Raw genomic sequence first — 17,906 nt, 5'->3', positions numbered from 1 at the left:
ACTGGTGAGAACCTGCTGGATCCCACCTCTGGGTAAGGTGATCTTGATTATCATGCAACATAATGTAACATCGACATTACAGGGAACTTGGCCACCGGGCTGAGATATTAGCCAGTGCGACCAGCCCAAGAAAGTATTGGTATAGCTGTTTTAACAAGGCAAAGTAAAATACAACTGCTTTGTGGATCACAAACCCTCCTGTCTAAGGTAACATTAAAAAAATGAAGTCTCTTTCAATGCCCTGATGTTAAGCGAGATAACTCGTAATTTTAATGGGGGTCGTTTCAAATTCAATATAGCATTTTAGTATTTTCTATTTCGCTAGGTAGTTAAGAAGCCTGAACTCCTGAGACTGGGAAGAAATGTAAAAGGTGTACTTTAGAACAACGGAGCAGGTGACAATTTTAAAAACGGCAGGGCTTGCTGCTACGGACGCCTGAGACTTGGATAGTTCAGAGAAGCTGTTGGTAGAGCAGATTTTAACCCGCCTGCCCCGCTGTTTGTCCCGAAGCTCCTCTGAGAATTGAGAGATCCTTGCAACAGGACAGGGTAGTGGAGGAGGAATAATTTGCCTTCATCCCTTTCTGACCTGGTCCAGCTCCCCCCCCATGGAAGAGAAAGACGCAAGTATATATAGTGAAAGAGGTCAAGGCAGGACAATCGGTGTCAGGACCAGGGCAAGAGGGGTTTCTGAGGAGACAAAAAAAATGTAATTTATTAAGATCTCCTTGAAAAATTGAACGTGCCCCTTTCATATCCTTCAGAAAAGACGATGGAAAGAGATGATGTGACCAAAGGTGGGGGAGGGGAGAACATTCGAAGGGAAGAAACAGTTTTTTAAAAATCTCTGTACGGCATCTTCCCCATGAGGAGGAGGAGGAGGAGGAGGAGGAGGAGAAGAAGAAGAAGAAGAAGAAGAAGAAGAAGAAGAAGAAGAAGAGGAGGAGGAGGAGGAGGAGGAGGAGGAGGAGCAGCAGCAGCAGCAGCAGCAGGAGGAGGAGTAGTTTGGATTTATATCCCCCCTTTCTCTCCTGTAAGGAGACTCAGGGGCTTACAAACTCCTTTCCCTTCCCCCACAAAAATCACCCTGTGAGGTGGGTGGGGCTGAGAGAGCTCCGAAAAGCTGTGACTAGCCCAAGGTCACCCAGATGGCGTGTGTGGAAGTGCACAAGCTTATCTAGTTCCCCAGATAAGCCTCCACAGCTCAAGCGGCAGAGCAGGGAACCAAACCCGGCTCTCCAGATTAGAGTGCACCTGCTCTTAACCGCTACGCCACGCTGGCTCCCGATTAAGTCACTGATAACTAAACAGAGGCACTGCAGGGCAGCTTCTTGGCTCTGAATTCGCACCAGGGTCCTCCATTACTGACCATGGAGGCAGGAAGATTTTGCTATTCCTTATGGGTGTGCAAGGAGCGGGACAATGGCCAAAGCCCATTTTGATTTGACTCCCATGGATTAAAGTCGAAGAGTTTGGACATTTGGAGCTGCCGCAGCATGAGAGAATCAAAAGAGCAGCAGAAACACCCCCTTGAGGTTCTTTATTAACTGAGACATGCCTTCAGCGTTTGCTAAAATGAACGAGACATGGAGAAACCTGGCAGACGCGAGTCTGAAGTCAATTTTTAAAAAACCCGAGCGGTGTGTCAAGACGGCAATCTCATCAAGCCGGCGGGAGTGGCAGAGCCGCGACCCGTTCGATCAAGTGAAGAGCTGACAAGGTATTAAAAGATGGAGCGATTGCGCCGAACCGCAAAACAGCATGGAAGGAAGCGGCCGGTTTGTGCGCGGCACATTCTTGGGAGGGTGAGGACGTTTGTTTGGGTCAGTGACTTTGAAGAAAGAGCTCGGGTTACAGCGCACAGTAATTTCGCCAGGGCGGCTGCAGCTGGAACAGAAGACTCCTAAGTGTTTTGAATTCCAACAGAGATATCCACCCCTGCCTAAACATCTTCTTCTGTACTCTGGGTGATCTCCTAGCAGTGGCATATTTACCCAGGGACAAGGGGGACCTGCCCCCCATATCTGCCCCCCATATGACCAGGAAGACGCTGCCCTCAATCATCGACATGGGCAGGGTCGAGGGCGCCAAGCTGCCGTCCCCCCCGCTGCCACTCCCCCTTGCTCCTGGCTCCCAGCCGGCAGTCCCTTCTGCCCTCCCCTCTGGGGAGGCCAGAAGCGACTGCCATCCCCCCGACCTCTGAAACCTGCTTTTATAAGCACTAAGGCTGGGGCCATGCCTCGGGGAGGCGTGGCCTGTCTCTGGGCACCGTTCCCCCCCCGATATGCCTCTGTCTCCTAGGCACACTTAAACTCTGTCACATGACCAGTTTAAGGCCCAACCATCAACCACAATTTGGGGAAGGATGAATTTCATTTATGGCCAGGTAGTTATGCTGCGGCCGGACTGTTCGCCTTTTCTTTCAGCTTTGGAAACACTCGAAAATCGCCGACACGGCACCCCTTCTCTTACCTAATGAGGTCTTGTATCCTAGTGTTAAAGGCCTCAACGGGCGACGTCTTGCTTTTCATCTCCTGGAGCAGTTTTGGGGCACAGGTCTGATTGTTTCCGTAAGGCACGCTGGATATCAGACACCCCAGCACCACGGCCACGATTCTCAGGATGCCCGTGGTCAGGCCTTCGAACACTTGCTTGTTGGCCGTCCTTCCCAAAGTGGCGTTAAAGTCGTCCGGGACGTAAACCTGCGTACCAAACATACACAACGAGACCAGGGTAAACATATGCTTAATTTTTTTTTAAAAAAAGAACAAAGTCCAAATTACTTGGAAAGTTAACCACAAGGAGCGATAAAGGAGTATTTCATGACTTGCGATCGGATCCTAGCTATTGACAGGTAAACGTTTTAGGAAAAGCTCAGGCAGATCGCAAGTAACTCCGGTATCCCATGAATTTTCTTACGCCCTTCCTTCAACCCATTCATTTCACTGACCACCATGGTTTCCTGTACAAATCTTGAGTCGACTATGTGCTGCATGGGGGGGGGGGGGGGGGGGCCAAAAATGGTGTAAGAACATAAGAAAGAGCCTTGCTGGATCAGAGCAGAGTCCATCTAGTCCCAATTGGCCATGCTGGCAGGGGCTGATGGGAATTGTAGTCCATAACATCTGGAGTGCCAAAAGTTCGCCACCACTGACAGCACTCTGCTACTCGCAGTGGCCCACCAGGTGCCTTTGGGGGCTCACATGCAGGATGTGAAAGCAATGGCCTTCTGCTGCTACTGCTCCCGAGCACCTGGTCTGCTAAGGCATTTGCAATCTCAGATAAAGGAGGATCAAGATTGGTAGCCATACATCGACTTCTCCTCCCTCAATCTGACCAAGCCCCTTATAAGAATGTAAGAACACAAGAAATAGCCTGCTGGATCAGACCAGAGTCCATCTAGTCCAACACTCTGCTACTCACAGTGGCCCATCCGGTGCCTTTGGGAGCTCCCATGCAGGATGTGAAAGCAATGACCTGCTGCTGCTACTGCTGCTGCTCCTGAGCACCTGGTCTGCTAAGGCCTTTGCAACCTCAGATCGAGGAAGATCAAGATTGGGAGCCAGAGATCGACTTCTCCTCCACAAATCTGTCCAAGCCCCTTTTAAAGCTGTCCAGGTTAGTGGCCATCACCACCTCCTGTGGCAGCATCTTCCACACAAATGCCACACAAATGTAAATATATTCAGCGCTTGCTTCGATCCAACTTTTACATTTGGAATTTTTAAAAGGAAGAGACATCCATTTCATCACCGGGACCAGGGGGGGGGGGGGGCGGGCCCTGAACAGGACTCGTGTGTGGTTACATGTGGAGTCGAGTCGGATCGTTTCGATCCACAGATCCCAATTCAGAAATGAACCGTGGCTTAGAAATCAAAGCGGTCCGCTAAAACGAGACACTTCCGGGACAGAATGGTCCCACCTGTCTTACCTTTGGGGACTTCGTTTATTAAAAAAAGAATTGGAATTGGAAAAGATGGCTTTCAACCTAGTCCCTGGACCGGCTCAATTTCCACTTGGAGCTGTCCAGCTAGGAAAAAGTGCTGAAAAGTTCACAGAGAAGACGAAGAAGCAAAGTTTGGATTTACACCCCACCTTTCTCTCCTGGAAGGAGACTCAAGGCTCCTTTCCCTTCCTCTCCCCACAACAGATACCTTGTGAGGCAGGTAGGGCTGAGAGACCTCCGAAGAACTGTGACTAGCCCAAGGTCACCCAACAGGAATGTAGGAGTGTGGAAACACATCTGGTTCACCAGATAAGCCTCCGCCACTCAGGTGGAGGAGTGGGGAATCAAACCCGGTTCCTCCAGATTAGAACCCACATAGCAAGAAGAAGAAGAAGAGGAGGAGGAGGAGGAGGAGGAGGAGGAGGAGGAGGAGGGGTGGTGGTGGTGGTGGTGGTGGTGGTGGTGGTGGTGGTTTTGGATTTATATCCCCCCTTTCCCTCCTGCAGGAGACTCAAAGGGGCTTACAATCTCCTTGCCCTTCCCCCCTTACAACAAACACACTGTGAGGTAGGTGGGGCTGAGAGAGCTCCGAGAAGCTGTGACTAGCCCAAGGTCACCCAGCTGGCATGTGTGGGAGCGCACAGGCTAATCTGAATTCCCCAGATAAGCCTCCACAGCTCAGGCGGCAGAGCTGGGAATCAAACCCGGTTCCTCCAGATTAGATACATGAGCTCTTAACCTCCTACGCCACTGCTGCATTTGGAGCGAGAGGAACTGGAATTCTAGTTGGAGAACTGAGACTTGGATGCTGGCCTGAACAGAATCCCAGTTAATTAGAAATTCTTCACTGACGGGTAGCTCGTTCATGATTCAGAGTCTATGGCTACCAATCTTGATCCTCCTTGATCTCAGATTGCAAATGCCTTAGCAGACCAGGTGCTCAGGAGCAGCAGCAACAGAAGGCCACTGCTTTCACATCCTGCACGTGAGCTCCCAAAGGCACCTGGTGGGCCACTGCGAGTAGCAGAGAGCTGGACTAGATGGACTCTGGTCTGATCCAGCAGGCTAGTTCTTATGGTCTTATGTTCAGAGTCACACAGAGAAGATACTGCTGGTACATTGAGGGAACAACCCTTTCCCAAGGGCGCCCCTCCCACATCCGAGCTCTGACCAAAGCTTTCATGGATAGTTTATCAGTAGAGCGCGCCTCATAACTGTTGTCACGACGGAAGATGCTCCGTGACGGATGGCCCATCGCCCTCTTTACCGGCGAAGTTAAGAGAGTGCCGTACATTTTTAAGCACGTTATTTTTCTCGTCCAGACCGATGCTGCCAACAGCAACCACTTTATTATAACAAGAAAGGAAATAAACTGTCAGTGATATAAATGTACCTCCCTCCCCATCCAGTAGCCGTGTCTTTCCTTTAGTAATTCATAATCCGTTGAATACCAGAAACTGTGCTCTAGTGCGAGGTTTCTTCGGCTCTCTGTGGGAGACGAGTCCATCAGCTGCCAGAAAGGAGGGCAGTTTTACCTTGAGGATCTGGGATCTTTCTCACAATACTAGAACCAGGGGGCATTCATTGAAAATGCTGGGGGGGGGGGATTAGGACTAATAAAAGGAAACACTTCTTCACACAACGTGTGATTGGTGTTTGGAATATGCTGCCACAGGAGGTGGTGATGGCCACTCACCTGGATAGCTTTAAAAAGGGCTTGGACAGATTTGTGGAGGAGAAGTTGATCTATGGCTACCAGTCTTGATCTGCCTTGATCTCAGATTGCAAATGCCTTAGCAGACCAGGTGCTTGGGAGCAGCAGCAGCAGCAGAAGGCCATTGCTTTCACATCCTGCATGTGAGCTCCCAAAGGCACCTGGTGGGCCACTGCGAGGAGCAGAGTGCTGGACTAGATGGACTCTGGTCTGATCCAGCTGGCTTGTTCTTATGTTCTTATGTTCTTATGATGGTGTCACCATGGTTGTTGGGAAGGGCATGACGTGGGAGAAGAGAGGTTGTTGTGGCTCCGTGGCAGAGCGCCCGCTTGGCCATCCAGAAGTTCCCCGGTTCGTTCTCCTTTTTCTCCACTTGAAAGGAATTTGGTAAAGAAACGTGTCCATCTGAGACCCCAGAAAGTCACCACTGGCCAAAGGAGATCCTACTGAGCTAGACTGAGCAATGGTCAGACTTGATCTGAACTAGCGTTATATGTGTATTTATAGCTAGTACTAGTAGATGAGAGCCGGTGTGGTGCAGTGGTTAAGAGCAGCGTGGTTAAGAGCAGGTGGATTCTAATCTGGAGAACCGGGTTTGATTCCCCACTCCTCCACCTGAGTGGCGGAGGCTCATCCGGTGAACCAGATGTGTTCCCGCACTCCTACAATCCTGCTGGGTGACCTTGGGCTAGTCACAGTTTTCCCAGAACTCTCTCAGCCCCACCTACCTCACAAGGTGTCTGTTATCTAATCTGGAGGAACCGGGTTTGATTCCCAGCTCTGCCGCCTGAGCTGTGGAGGCTTATCTGGGGAATTCAGATTAGCCTGTAAACTCCCACACACGCCAGCTGGGTGACCTTGGGCTAGTCACAGCTTATTGGAGCTCCCACCTACCTCACAGGGTGTTTGTTGTGAGAGGGGAAGGGCAAGGAGATTGTAAACCCCTTTGAGTCTCCTGCAGGAGAGAAAGGGGGGATATAAATCCAAACTCTTCTTCTTCTTCTTATGGGGAGAAAAAGGGAAAGGAGTTCGTAAGCCACCTTGAGTCTCCTTACAGGAGAGGAAGGTGGGGTATAAATCCAAATTTTTCTTCTTATAATAATAATAATCTGTAATTGTGAGCACACAAGCAAACGACAGATTAGATTGCAGAACCCCTGGTAAGTGTCTGCAGTGCTTGATATATTTTTTTGTATCTTGAAAAATGTATATGCCACTTCTTTTATTCTGAAAACTTATATGCCACTTTTGGATCGAGGTGCCTGTCAAGCGGAACAGTGCAATGAAATCGTAAAACCGCAGCGTGTAAACGAGCCGTAGCATAAAAACTGGACAGAAATAAACAACTTGAAGCAGCCAAAAATGCTGTAGAATTCCACAGAATTCCAAAAAAAAAATCATTGTAATGTTGTTAATGTTTTCTTTAAAAATTCTTACGAACAGAAAACATGTTTCCTGGCTTTTCCCTGTGACTTATTAATAAATCATCTAAGTTCTGAACTGTATCAGTGACTCATCAGAGATCAAAATTGTCCGAACTTATCTTCAGGCATAGGGGACGGTTTTTAATCCTGGATCTTCCAAGTCTGTCAACTGAAATGCCGAGCTGTTACATTCAGCGCTATTTGTTCCCTGAAAATGGGCGCTATTAAAATCGTGTTTAAGGCATGAAGGCGGGAGAGAGAGAGAGAGAGAGACGGAAACCCAACAACGCCTAGTACAGCGATGGCGAACCTTTTCGAGACCGAGTGCCCAAATTGCAACCCAAAACCCACTGATTTATCGCAAAGTGCCAACATGGCAATTTAACCTGAATACTGAGGTTTTCGTTTAGAAAAAACGGTTGGCTCCGAGGTGTGCGTTACTCAGGAGTAAGCTTGGTGGTAGTCGATGGCTTTGCTTTGAAGCAACCGTGCAACTCTTCCAACGGGTGAGTCACGAGGGTTTACTCAGAAGCAAGCTCCACTGCCAGCAACTGAGCTTACTCCCAGGTAAAGGATCGAGCTTTAGTTCTTCGCATGAAAATCAGTGGGGTTTAACAGCGCTTAACAGGGTTACCTACACTGCTTCCTCAAAACTAGGTTTTAGGTTAATGCTAATAATCGAGCCCAGCGGCCCAGGCCAGCCTAGATGTTGGGGGGGGGGGGGGGACTCTGTTTGCATGTGCCCACAGAGAGGCTCTGAGTGCCACCTCTGGCACCCGTGCCATAGGTATGCCATCACTGGCCTAATAGATAACACATCAGGAGAAAAACAAAAGAAAGGCAAATACAGTAAAATTCACAAGGGCGGAATTCCTCTTCTTTCTCCGGCCCCCTTTCCGAAGCATTTATTCCGCCTCCAAGCGAAGTCTCATTTATTTCCGAGCGTCCCAATCAATAGGGTCACGAAAGATTGATTCCCGTAACTGTCACGCTGTTTATGACAGAGATCACATCCAGTCACTTCTAGAACGGAGGCCCGTAATGCTCTTGTTAACTCGCCAGTCAAAAAATCAGCAGACACATCTCCGCTTGTCGAAGGGCGGTGAAAAAGGATCTTGATAGCCTCACTCGCTGCCTGGGAGGAGGAGACCGACACCGTTAATTGAATTTCCCCGGAGAACATAAAAAACAAAAGCCGGAGAGGGGAGGGGGTCAGGAACCACACAGGCTGTTAGCGTGGGGTGGGGGGCTCACAATTGATTTAACTCGGCTAATGGCCCGGTCTGGAGAAGGCATCGCCCAAAGGGAGGGCAGAGTTCAGCGCAGGAGCTCCATCCCACTTACTGAAAACCTTTCCAAACTTATATTTCGCGAAAACATTGTCTTCTGAAAAGAGCAATAATATTTGCAGGGCAGGTGCTCTGATTCAAGGCATGGCGGGAGAAAATTTAAGGTCTGCGTGGGTCTGTTCTATTATCAACAGCGCTTCCCGCCTTCGTCCACAGTTGCGTTGCAAGAATCCATCTTTATTTATTTGTTTGTTTGTTTGTTTGTTTATTAAATTTATAGGCCGCCTCATCCCCGAAGGGCTCGAGGCGGCTTACAACCATGGCTGTTTCCAAACAGCAAATTAATACAACACAAAAACTTAACCCATTAAAACTCAACAGCAGTTAATAACAATAAATACATTAAAACTACAAGATTGTGTAAAACACACACACACACAGGCGCCCGATCGAAAGGCCAAAAAAAGAAAGAAAGGGGAGGAGGTAGGCAGGGCCCAAGATGGAATTAGGGCCCAACCTTCTTCTTGAGAAGAAGAAGAGGAGTTTGGATTTATATCCCCCCTTCCTCTCCTCTAAGGAGACTTAAAGGGGTTTACAATCTCTTTTCCCTCCCCCCCACGCCCCCCCACAACAAACACCCTGTGAGGTGGGTGGGGCTGAGATAGCTCCGAAGAACCGTGACTAGCCCCAGGTCACCCAGTACGAATGTTTTGGGGCGCACAAGCTAATCTAGTTCACCAGATAGGCCTCCATCGCTCAAGCGGCAGAGCGGGGAATCAAACCCGGTCCCCCGGATTCTAATAGCAGAATGGATCTGAGCGATCCAGCCCTGCGCTTTCTGTTTTGAAATTGCATTGCAGTCAAGCAATATTTGTGTCTCATCTGCCATAATTATCCTTCATACCTGGTGATAGGTGACTTGTGGAACTCCCACCCATAGGGATGGCTCCGGGCTTAGACGGATTTTAGAACGGGCCTGGAAAGATTTATGGCCTGTCTAGGAGGGAACTTAATGGTCAGCAGAAGAATCTCTACGAATATCAGGAGCAGTCAGCTGGTCTTGTATGTGAGCCTGACTGGCCGTTGTTGAGAAGTTGGACCTTTGATATCTAAGGGAGCATTGAAATCTTATTCAACGGCCTGGAAATCCAGCTGTTATTTAATTTGGTTCTGGACTCACGTCTCGGCTCGATCCCACGTAACCGCTCTTACCCTGTTTCCCCGAACATAAGACATCCCCTGAGAATAAGACGTAGTAGAGGTTTTGCTGAAGTGCAAAATAGAAGGCATCCCCCGAAAGTAAGACGTAGCAAAGTTTTTGTTTGGAAGCATGCCCGACGAACAGAACACAGAAAAATAAGACATCCCCTGAAAATAAGACATAGCGCATCTTTGGGAGCAAAAATTAATATAAGACACTGTCTTATTTTCGGGAAAACACGGTACGTGCTCTGGAAGCATCGCGAAATAATTTTACATAAATACATTTCACACACGTGAAATAAATACACTTCATGTATCTTCGGGATGCAAGCGTAGAAATATTTCAGATGCCACCAACTAGCCTTACCAGTATGGTTTCAGTTTTCAAGGAGGGGGGAACGTGATACTTTCTTAACACAGAAGCTCAACAGAGGAAAAGAACAGCTTTTCAGACCCAAGGAAAAAAAAACCATTAAGTGACCTTGCTATCTTTCCTCGGTGCATATTTTTATAAGATTGTATCACCGCACTCCTCAGCTCTAACAGCCATTCCCTCTGGGGCCGCTAATGGTTTTCTTTTTAACGTGTCAAACAACATTTTGGGGGCTTTCTTTTTATTTTTAGATAAATTTGCAGCCCGCTGCCGTTCCAGTCCTGACGTTGGCTATTTACATTTCAGGCCAGTGTTTGTCGTAGCTTTCAAATACTGGGGGGACGCCGGGCAGACAGTGTTTATCGCAACCCAGAGACAGTCAAGACCGGCTGGCCTCAACAGTGTAGAGTCCGTCTCTGTTGTTTACATTAGATCGGCATGTTGTTTACAGCATACCAAGCGACCCGTTGGTGGCACAACTGTCCCACGCGTGCGGCTTTTGCGCCAGAGGTTTGCGTTTGAAAACTAGGAAGGAAGAAAAACTTTATTTCATCCGATCTCTTACAGCTGGGGGTATACGAAACCTCATTTAATTAAAAAAAAAGGACATAAGGACAAGCCAGCTGGATCAGACCAGAGTCCATCTAGTCCAGCTCTCTGCTACTCGCAGTGGCCCACCAGGTGCCTTTGGGAGCTCAGAATTAGAGAGTTCCAGAGGGGTCAGCGTGTTAGTCCACTGTAGCAAAATTGCGCAGGAGTGTGATAGCAGCTTAAAGACGAGCCGAATTTATTTCTGTGCAGACTTTCGTGATGCAGAACTCACTTCCTCAGATGCATAGAAATATATATCGATTAGGTTTGGTTCCATACCAGTCGGGAAGCTGGATCGGTTTTTTGGCACCAGCCCTTTCCAACACCCCCGACCACACATGCATACTAGGTATTTAACAAGGCCTAAAAGGGTGTCAAGAGCCGTGTGGCGTAGTGATTAAGTGCTTGCACTGCCCCTCACACGGTCAGGAGTTCGAGCCCCCTGTGGGTCAGATATCCAGGCAGCTGGCTCATGGTCAACTCAGCCATCCATCCATTCCTTGGTCTGTAAATGAGTACCTAGCTCATAGCTAGGGGGTAAAGAATAGCCGGGGAAAGCAATGGCAAACTACCCCACAAAAACGGCTTGCCCATGAAATCACTGCTTGCAGGGGTACCCCAGGGTCGGATATGACCGAAGGGGAAACTTTACCTTTAAAAGGGTGTCTGTCCCCTTCTCTGCATTGGAAGGAATGACCTCTGACTCCATGCAAGCTCATGTTGAAATAAATTTGGTTCTTTTTTCAGGGGATGCCTGACTCTGACATGTACGAATCGGTTTTTGACTAACAGGTTTTGAGGATGGGCTAAGTGTTCGAAAACAAGCGGCTGACATTAATGGCAGCGTTCAACGTTTGCCTGCTTCGAAATATACAGGAAAGGCGATAGATTTTAGCAGGCCCAGCTTCTTGTATCAGCACAGCTGTGGCCATGGGAGGTGTTGCACTTATTGAGGGAAAGGGACCTTGGGCCCCTTCCGCACATGCAGAATAATGCACTTTCAGTCCACTTTCACAGTTGTTTGCAAGTGGATTTGGCTATTCCCCACAACTGCAAAGTGCATTGAAAGTGCATTATTCTGCATGTGCAGAAGGGGCCTTCATTTATCACCAGGCAGGTAGACAGAGGCATAGCTAGGGAAAATGGAGCCCGGTGCAAAATCTGAGTTTTGCTGCCCCTCCCCCATGTTTGTGTGTGTGTTTTGTATTTTTAGTGTTTTTTTTTCAGTTTCAGGCCTGCAGGGGGCGCAGTTTTTAGGCTAGCAGCATCAAGATTTCAGGGTATCTTTAGGAGACTGTCCTGATAATATGAGCCAGGTTTGGTGACATTTGGTTCAGGGGGTCCAAAGTTATGGACTGTCAAAGATGTAGCCCCCATCTCCTATTAGCTCCCATTGGAAACAATGGGGGATGGGGGCACCCCCTTTGGGAGTCCATAACTTTGGATCCCCTGACCCAAACCTCACCTAACTTGGGTGGTATCATCAGGAGAGTCCCCCGAAAACTCCCTGAAATTGTGGTGTTGCTAGCCTAAAAGCTGTGCCCCTGCAGACCAAAAGCTGGAAAACACTAAAAAATACAAAAAACACACCTGAAACGTTTGCTGCCCCCAGGCGCACGCCCGGTGCAACGTGCGCACCCCAGCCCCCTTGTATCTCTGCCTCTGCAGGTAGAGGTTCTTTGATTCAATCTGCAGCATTTCCAGCGAAAGGTAGCACAGGCGGGCCCTCAACCTGAGCTGCTTCTAAATTAACCGGTTTCTTAGTGCTGTGCATTTTTTTAAAATCCCAGGATGACTCCTCCGCATTTCCAGTTTAAAAAGGTCTCCGGTCTTCCCTAGTTACCGTTAATGGAGATCCTTTTAGCTCAGGGGTGTCCCACTGTGGCCCTCCAGATGTTCATGGACTACGATTCCCATCAGCCCCAATTGGCCACGCTGGAAGGGGCTGATGGGGATCGTAGTCCATGAACATCTGGAGGACCAGAGTTGGTCACCCCTGTTTTAGCTGAAAATGCCGGAACAGAGTGGGATTCCTAAACAAAGCAATGCAAGTTGTTGTCTGCCCGGGCAACATCCAAACGTCGGGTTTCTTTTTGGAAAAAAATCGCCACGTTATCCACTAGAGGGTGCAAAAACAGTGCTAGATGGGGCCATGTTGAGAAAGAAAAGAATTAAATGCCTGCCCTGTTTATTTTACCTATTAGTTACTTGAAAAGTATGCCAAATTGTTGGGTATTAGACTTATCAAACTATTATATCTCCATAACACACACACACATCTATCTATCTATCTATCTATCTATCTATCTATCTATCTATCTATCTATCTATCTATCTATCTATCTATCTATCTATCTATCTATCTATCTATATCTATCTATCCAAAGCCCTTCGGGGATGGGGCGGTATAAAAGCCTAATAAAATATCTATCTGTCTGTCTGTCTGTCTGTCTTGTCTGTCTGTCTGTCTATCTAATCTATATATCTCCACTTTTCAAACCAATTCATGCAACACAATTTATTACAAGACAACCTTCTCTCAAGTCCATAATCATGTATTTGTTAAACCAACAATGTCCATAATCTTGTATATATTATTGCATCAATGTCACCTGCTGTGACTTTGGTGAAAGTTTGCGTGCGACAAAGTTTCTTTGTGCTGGGGTTGAAACTTGGATTGTTGAAGGTGGGAAGGGGTTTTTTTTGCATGGGGGGGGGTTGCTTTTGTTCCATGCACGCCCAAATCCTGCCTAACTCGAGGCTTCCTTATTTGAATTGGCAGAACACTAAAATTATCATTCTCTCTAATGTAGCAGTTTGTTAATTTAAACGGAGTTGGAGTTTTAAGTGCCAGGGGACCCGAGATGCATCGGGCCCTAAATTCTAGGACGAGTGCTGATAGAGAGTTCACACTAACTTGGCTTGGGGGTGGGTGGGGATTGCCATAGTTTGGTACCCAAATCCAGGCAAAACATATATGGGAAAAGATGCCAGGTTTGGTGTTGGCTGCCATGTCTTCACCTAGGTTTGTATGATGTCTTGCAGTGTTGCGGTTCCTGTTGGATTTGGGAACCATTCCTTTGGGAATCATTCAGCAATTGCTCTGATAATTTTGAATCTTATCTTACATGCAAGTTGCCAAATTCAGAGGCTACGTACTTTGGGCGACACATTCCTCAGGATAGTTAGATCCATCAGTTCACCTGCACCTGCTCTTAACCACTCCTCCATGCTGGGAGGGTGAAAAAATTTTTAATGCAGATTTCCAGATGGCGGGGGCGCCACTCCCCTAACCCCAGGAATACTACCCTGTGAGCTACTACCCTGAAAATCAGAGATGAAAAGCAAACATGTTTGCCCCCTAGAACCAGTGTGGTGTAGCAGTTGAGAGTGTTGGACTGGTATCTGGGAGACCTGGGTTCGAATTCCCACTTGGGCCGTAGAATCTCGCCGGGTGACCTTGTGCCGGTCACGCTCCACCAGCCTGGTCTACTTCACCGAGGATCACTTTGGCTGCCTGTTGGGGAGAAAGGCAGGGTGTAAATCAGGGGTCTGCAACCTGCGGCTCTCCAGATGTTCGTGCACTACAATCCCCATCAGCCCCAGTTGGCCGTGCTGGCAGGGGCCGATGGGATTTGTAGTCCATGAACATCTGGAGGAAAGCCATGGGAGTGAAGGCACCGTGTATAATACTCATGAACTGTAATGAATACCTTGCGGCTCCATGCATTGCTCAAGAGCAATCCATGGGGGCGGGGGGCCCCAGCTCTGTGGGGTCCTGGGGCAGCGTGTTCCGCCCCCGCATCCCTGTCTGTATCTCCCCAACGATGTCAATTTTCATCATCTCTCAATACAGAACCTAAATATACCCCCAACGCCCCTTGCCCATGTGTCTTCCCGGCTCCTGAGCTACTTACCCCTTGGTAGGGGGCAGGGGAGCTCCAAAGCCCGCCCAAACAGAAATAAGCCCTGAACATAATGTGCCTCATTGGTAGTTCTTTGTAAAATAAGCATTGCCGAATATACACGATTGGCTCGGCCTCGTTTCTTTTGGGCTGAGTTCCCCCCCTCCCACCCCCCCACCCCCCGTCTTTCTTGGCACAGAGAAGCCGAGGATAAGTGGTTTTATTACTGGCTGCGGTGACGGTGTTGAATTAGTTTTTTATTTAGAACACGGCTGGTCTAGGATCCTTGCCAAGAATAATCCTCGAGCCTCCAAGCAGTAGGGATATACGTCTGAGGGGAAAGTCTGCCTTGGGGATGGAAAGAAAGAAAGAAAGAAAGAAAGAAAGAAAGAAAGAAAGAAAGAAAGAAAGAAAGAAAGAAAGAAAGAAAGAAAGAAAGAAAGAAAGAAAGAAAGAAAGAAAGAAAGAAAGAAAGAAAGAAACTGAAGGACTGAAATGTCTCGAACTCGGTGGATGGTTCCTTCGTGTTTATTGGGTGTTAATATGCTTGACTGCTCGGCTGCTGGCCGGATTGGGTCCTGGCTGAGGTTTGCTGCTCGCTGCAAAGGAAAAATCCACCCATCTCCACCCTGTTTGACACCTGAGCCAAAATCTGTGCGGTCACCCTAGGCTGGGAGAAGAAGAGAAGAAGAGTTTGGATTTATATCCCCCCTTTCTCTCATGTAAGGAGACTCAAGGTGGCTTACAAGCTCCTTCCCCCCCCCCTCCCACAACACCCACCAATAAGTGGGTGGGGATGAGCCTCCAAAGAGCGTTGACTAGCTGGTGCCAGCTGGCATGTGTTGGAGCGCTCAAGCTAATCTGGTTCATCAGAGAAGCCTCCACGGCTAAGTGGCAGAGTGGGGAATCAAACCCCGTTCTCCAGAGTGCACTAGCTCTTAACCACCACGCCACTGCTGGAGAAGGAGGCAATTTGCCTAGCTTTTTGAGCCTGCGGACACCTTTGGAATTTGGTCATGGTGTGGGGGTGAAGCCACAAAATGGCTGCCACGGGAGGAGGAGCCAGACCTAAAATGACTTCCTCGACTTACGCTCAGCCACATTGGGCTGAAGATAAAGTCCTTACTCTGACTCAGAGTCCTTACTCTGACTCAGCACCAGTTGGGAGATCCCCCATCTAGCGTGACTTTGCCTTTGTAAACATACTCAATTCCATTCTGTCTTGTACTGCGGAGACAGTGCTGTGTAGGGGTTAGAGCAGTGGTGGCGAACCTTTGGCACTCCAGATGTTATGGACTACAATTCCCATCAGCCTCTGCCAGCATGGCCAATTGCAAGGGCTGATGGGAATTGTAGTCCATAACATCTGGAGTGCCAAAGGTTCACCACCACGGGGTTAGAGTGATTTTTGAACCTTTAGGCACAGTCCCACCCACCGGTTTAGGTGACATTATTGCTGAATGTTCCCCCAAGGACTCTAGTAACAGCCCCCCCACCCCCAAATAGCATGCCAGAGAAGGCAGTTTTATTTATGCAGGATATTTACGATATAAGCATGTGATACCCACATCTCAGCCATGCACTCAATGGGACTTTTGTTCCTGATGGCCAAAAGCCAACACCTTAATGCTAGGTTGGATTCTGTTTTGGGACGCGTGCCATTTTTTTTAAAGGCCCGGAGGAGAAATCTGGGGTTTCATCGTCTCCTCGGGGCAGGGCGAACAGTAAGAAAAATCCCCCACCTTCTCTGTCTGTCGGAAACCATTGCAGGCGTGGGGAGGGGACTGCCCAAGATCCCAAATGCCCCTGTTTGCTTTCCAGAAGTTCTGAACTCCCCTCTCCGAATTTGTAGAAGAAGAGTTTTGGATTTATACCCCACCTTTCTCTCCTGTAAGGAGATTCAAGGTGGCTTACAAGCTCCTTTCCCTTCCTCTCCCCACAACAGACACTTTGTGAGGTCGGTGGGGCTGAGAGAGTTCTGAAAGAACTGTGACTAGCCCAAGGTCACCCAGCAGGAATGTAGGAGTGCGGAAACACATCTGGTTCACTAGATAAGCCTCCGCCACTCAGCTGGAGGAGTGGGGAATCAAACCGGGTTCTCCAGATTAGAATCCACCTGCTCTTAACCACTACTCTCAATGAATGAGAGCTCTGATGAATGCTAGGCATGGTGATGGAAGGAACTATCGAGTCACAGCTGATTTAATGGCAACCCTATAGTTTTTAAAAGGCAAAAGATACTCAGAGGTGGTATGCCACCATTTCCCTCTGCATAGCTACCATGGTCTACCTTGGTGGTCTCCCATCCTAGTACTAACCAGGGCCAACCCTGCATAGTTTCGGAGATCCAACAAGATTGGCACAAATTCCTACTGGAAATTTAGAACTGGACTCTGATTAGACTGGATCCTCTGAGCAAAATTTCCTCTGTAATAACAATAATAAGCCTTTATTTGGCATAACAATAATCATAACACAATAAAAAAACCTGAGATAAAAGGTACACAAATACAAAGGTTTAAGATAGAATATAAATTATTGATTGTGCATCACCTCCAGTAAAAATCGTGCTACCAATTCACAAGTTTCATTGTCAGAATTGTCCAGAAGGAAAGGAAGTCTACCTGATTCTCCCATTACACTAGGTATCCTAGAAAGAATATTGGAATATTTTGATCTGATATTAGCAGATTTAGGGCAGCAAAGCAGTTGATGTGCCAATGTTTCAATTTGTTGTTCACCACAAGAGCAGACCCTTTCGCTCATTTCCAAGTTGTTAAATCTACCACGCAATAAAGCGGAGGGGAGAACATTGAAGCGAGCAAGTGTGAGAATTTCCTCTGTATTGTTGCTGACCTCTGGTGCCTGCTGGTAGGATGGAGCCCATTCCACCTTCCCTCACCTTTGTAGTGGAAAACGAACAGAGCTTCTCAAGACAAGTTAAGAGTATTTACCTACAAGACCGTGGTCTTAAAAATTTCCATCCAAGGTTCTTTTCTGCTCACAGACAGAAAACTTGACTGTACCTGCGGACTAATCTGCAGGCAGGGATACGCTAATAAGGTGAAATGGTTCAGTCTCTTCTCTGTGCGTTCCCCAAAAGAACACCCAACAGCTAGGATGTGCGTTTCCAGAAGGAATTAAAATCCGTCCGCGTTCTCCAAAAATATTTGTATTCGTTTTTTTTCCATCTGTCAAAAAGATTCACTTTGCGGGAGGTCTGGCGGAAAGAAATGGCGTCAGGGAGAGAAGACGGCATGTATTTATCTGCATTAATAACATGCCATGCAGCGTTTCGTAAATCTATCGTTCTTATTTTCTCACTGATCTTTACTGCCTTATACACGTACACCTCTAAATATTGCCGGAAGCTTTTTATTTGCCTCTTGTATATATTGACTTGGCAATATTGTCCTCTGCTCTGGCTTGGAAAGCGTGGCGGTTCAGCAAACTTGTGAGTG

At 47.9% G+C, this 17,906-nt stretch overlaps 1 protein-coding gene across 1 annotated transcript in view; it reads right to left on the bottom strand.

Annotated features, from left to right (window-relative positions):
* Positions 1–13,771, bottom strand: part of LOC125446177 (S phase cyclin A-associated protein in the endoplasmic reticulum-like) — a 54,787-nt gene extending 41,016 nt beyond the window's left edge. The window contains exons 1-4 of the mRNA XM_048519730.1: positions 13,700–13,771; positions 12,179–12,229; positions 5,340–5,456; positions 2,473–2,702 (exon numbers count right to left, since the gene is read on the bottom strand). Coding sequence (XP_048375687.1) covers positions 2,473–2,702; positions 5,340–5,456; positions 12,179–12,229; positions 13,700–13,771 — 470 coding nt within the window. The remainder of the gene's footprint in view (positions 1–2,472; positions 2,703–5,339; positions 5,457–12,178; positions 12,230–13,699) is intronic.
* Positions 13,772–17,906: the final 4,135 nt, after the last annotated feature.

This window comes from Sphaerodactylus townsendi, linkage group LG17 (assembly GCF_021028975.2).
Source record: "Sphaerodactylus townsendi isolate TG3544 linkage group LG17, MPM_Stown_v2.3, whole genome shotgun sequence".
NCBI lineage: Eukaryota > Metazoa > Chordata > Lepidosauria > Squamata > Sphaerodactylidae > Sphaerodactylus > Sphaerodactylus townsendi.
The sequence above is the reverse complement of the archived record's forward strand: the minus strand, read 5'-3'. Positions and strand labels throughout refer to the sequence as shown.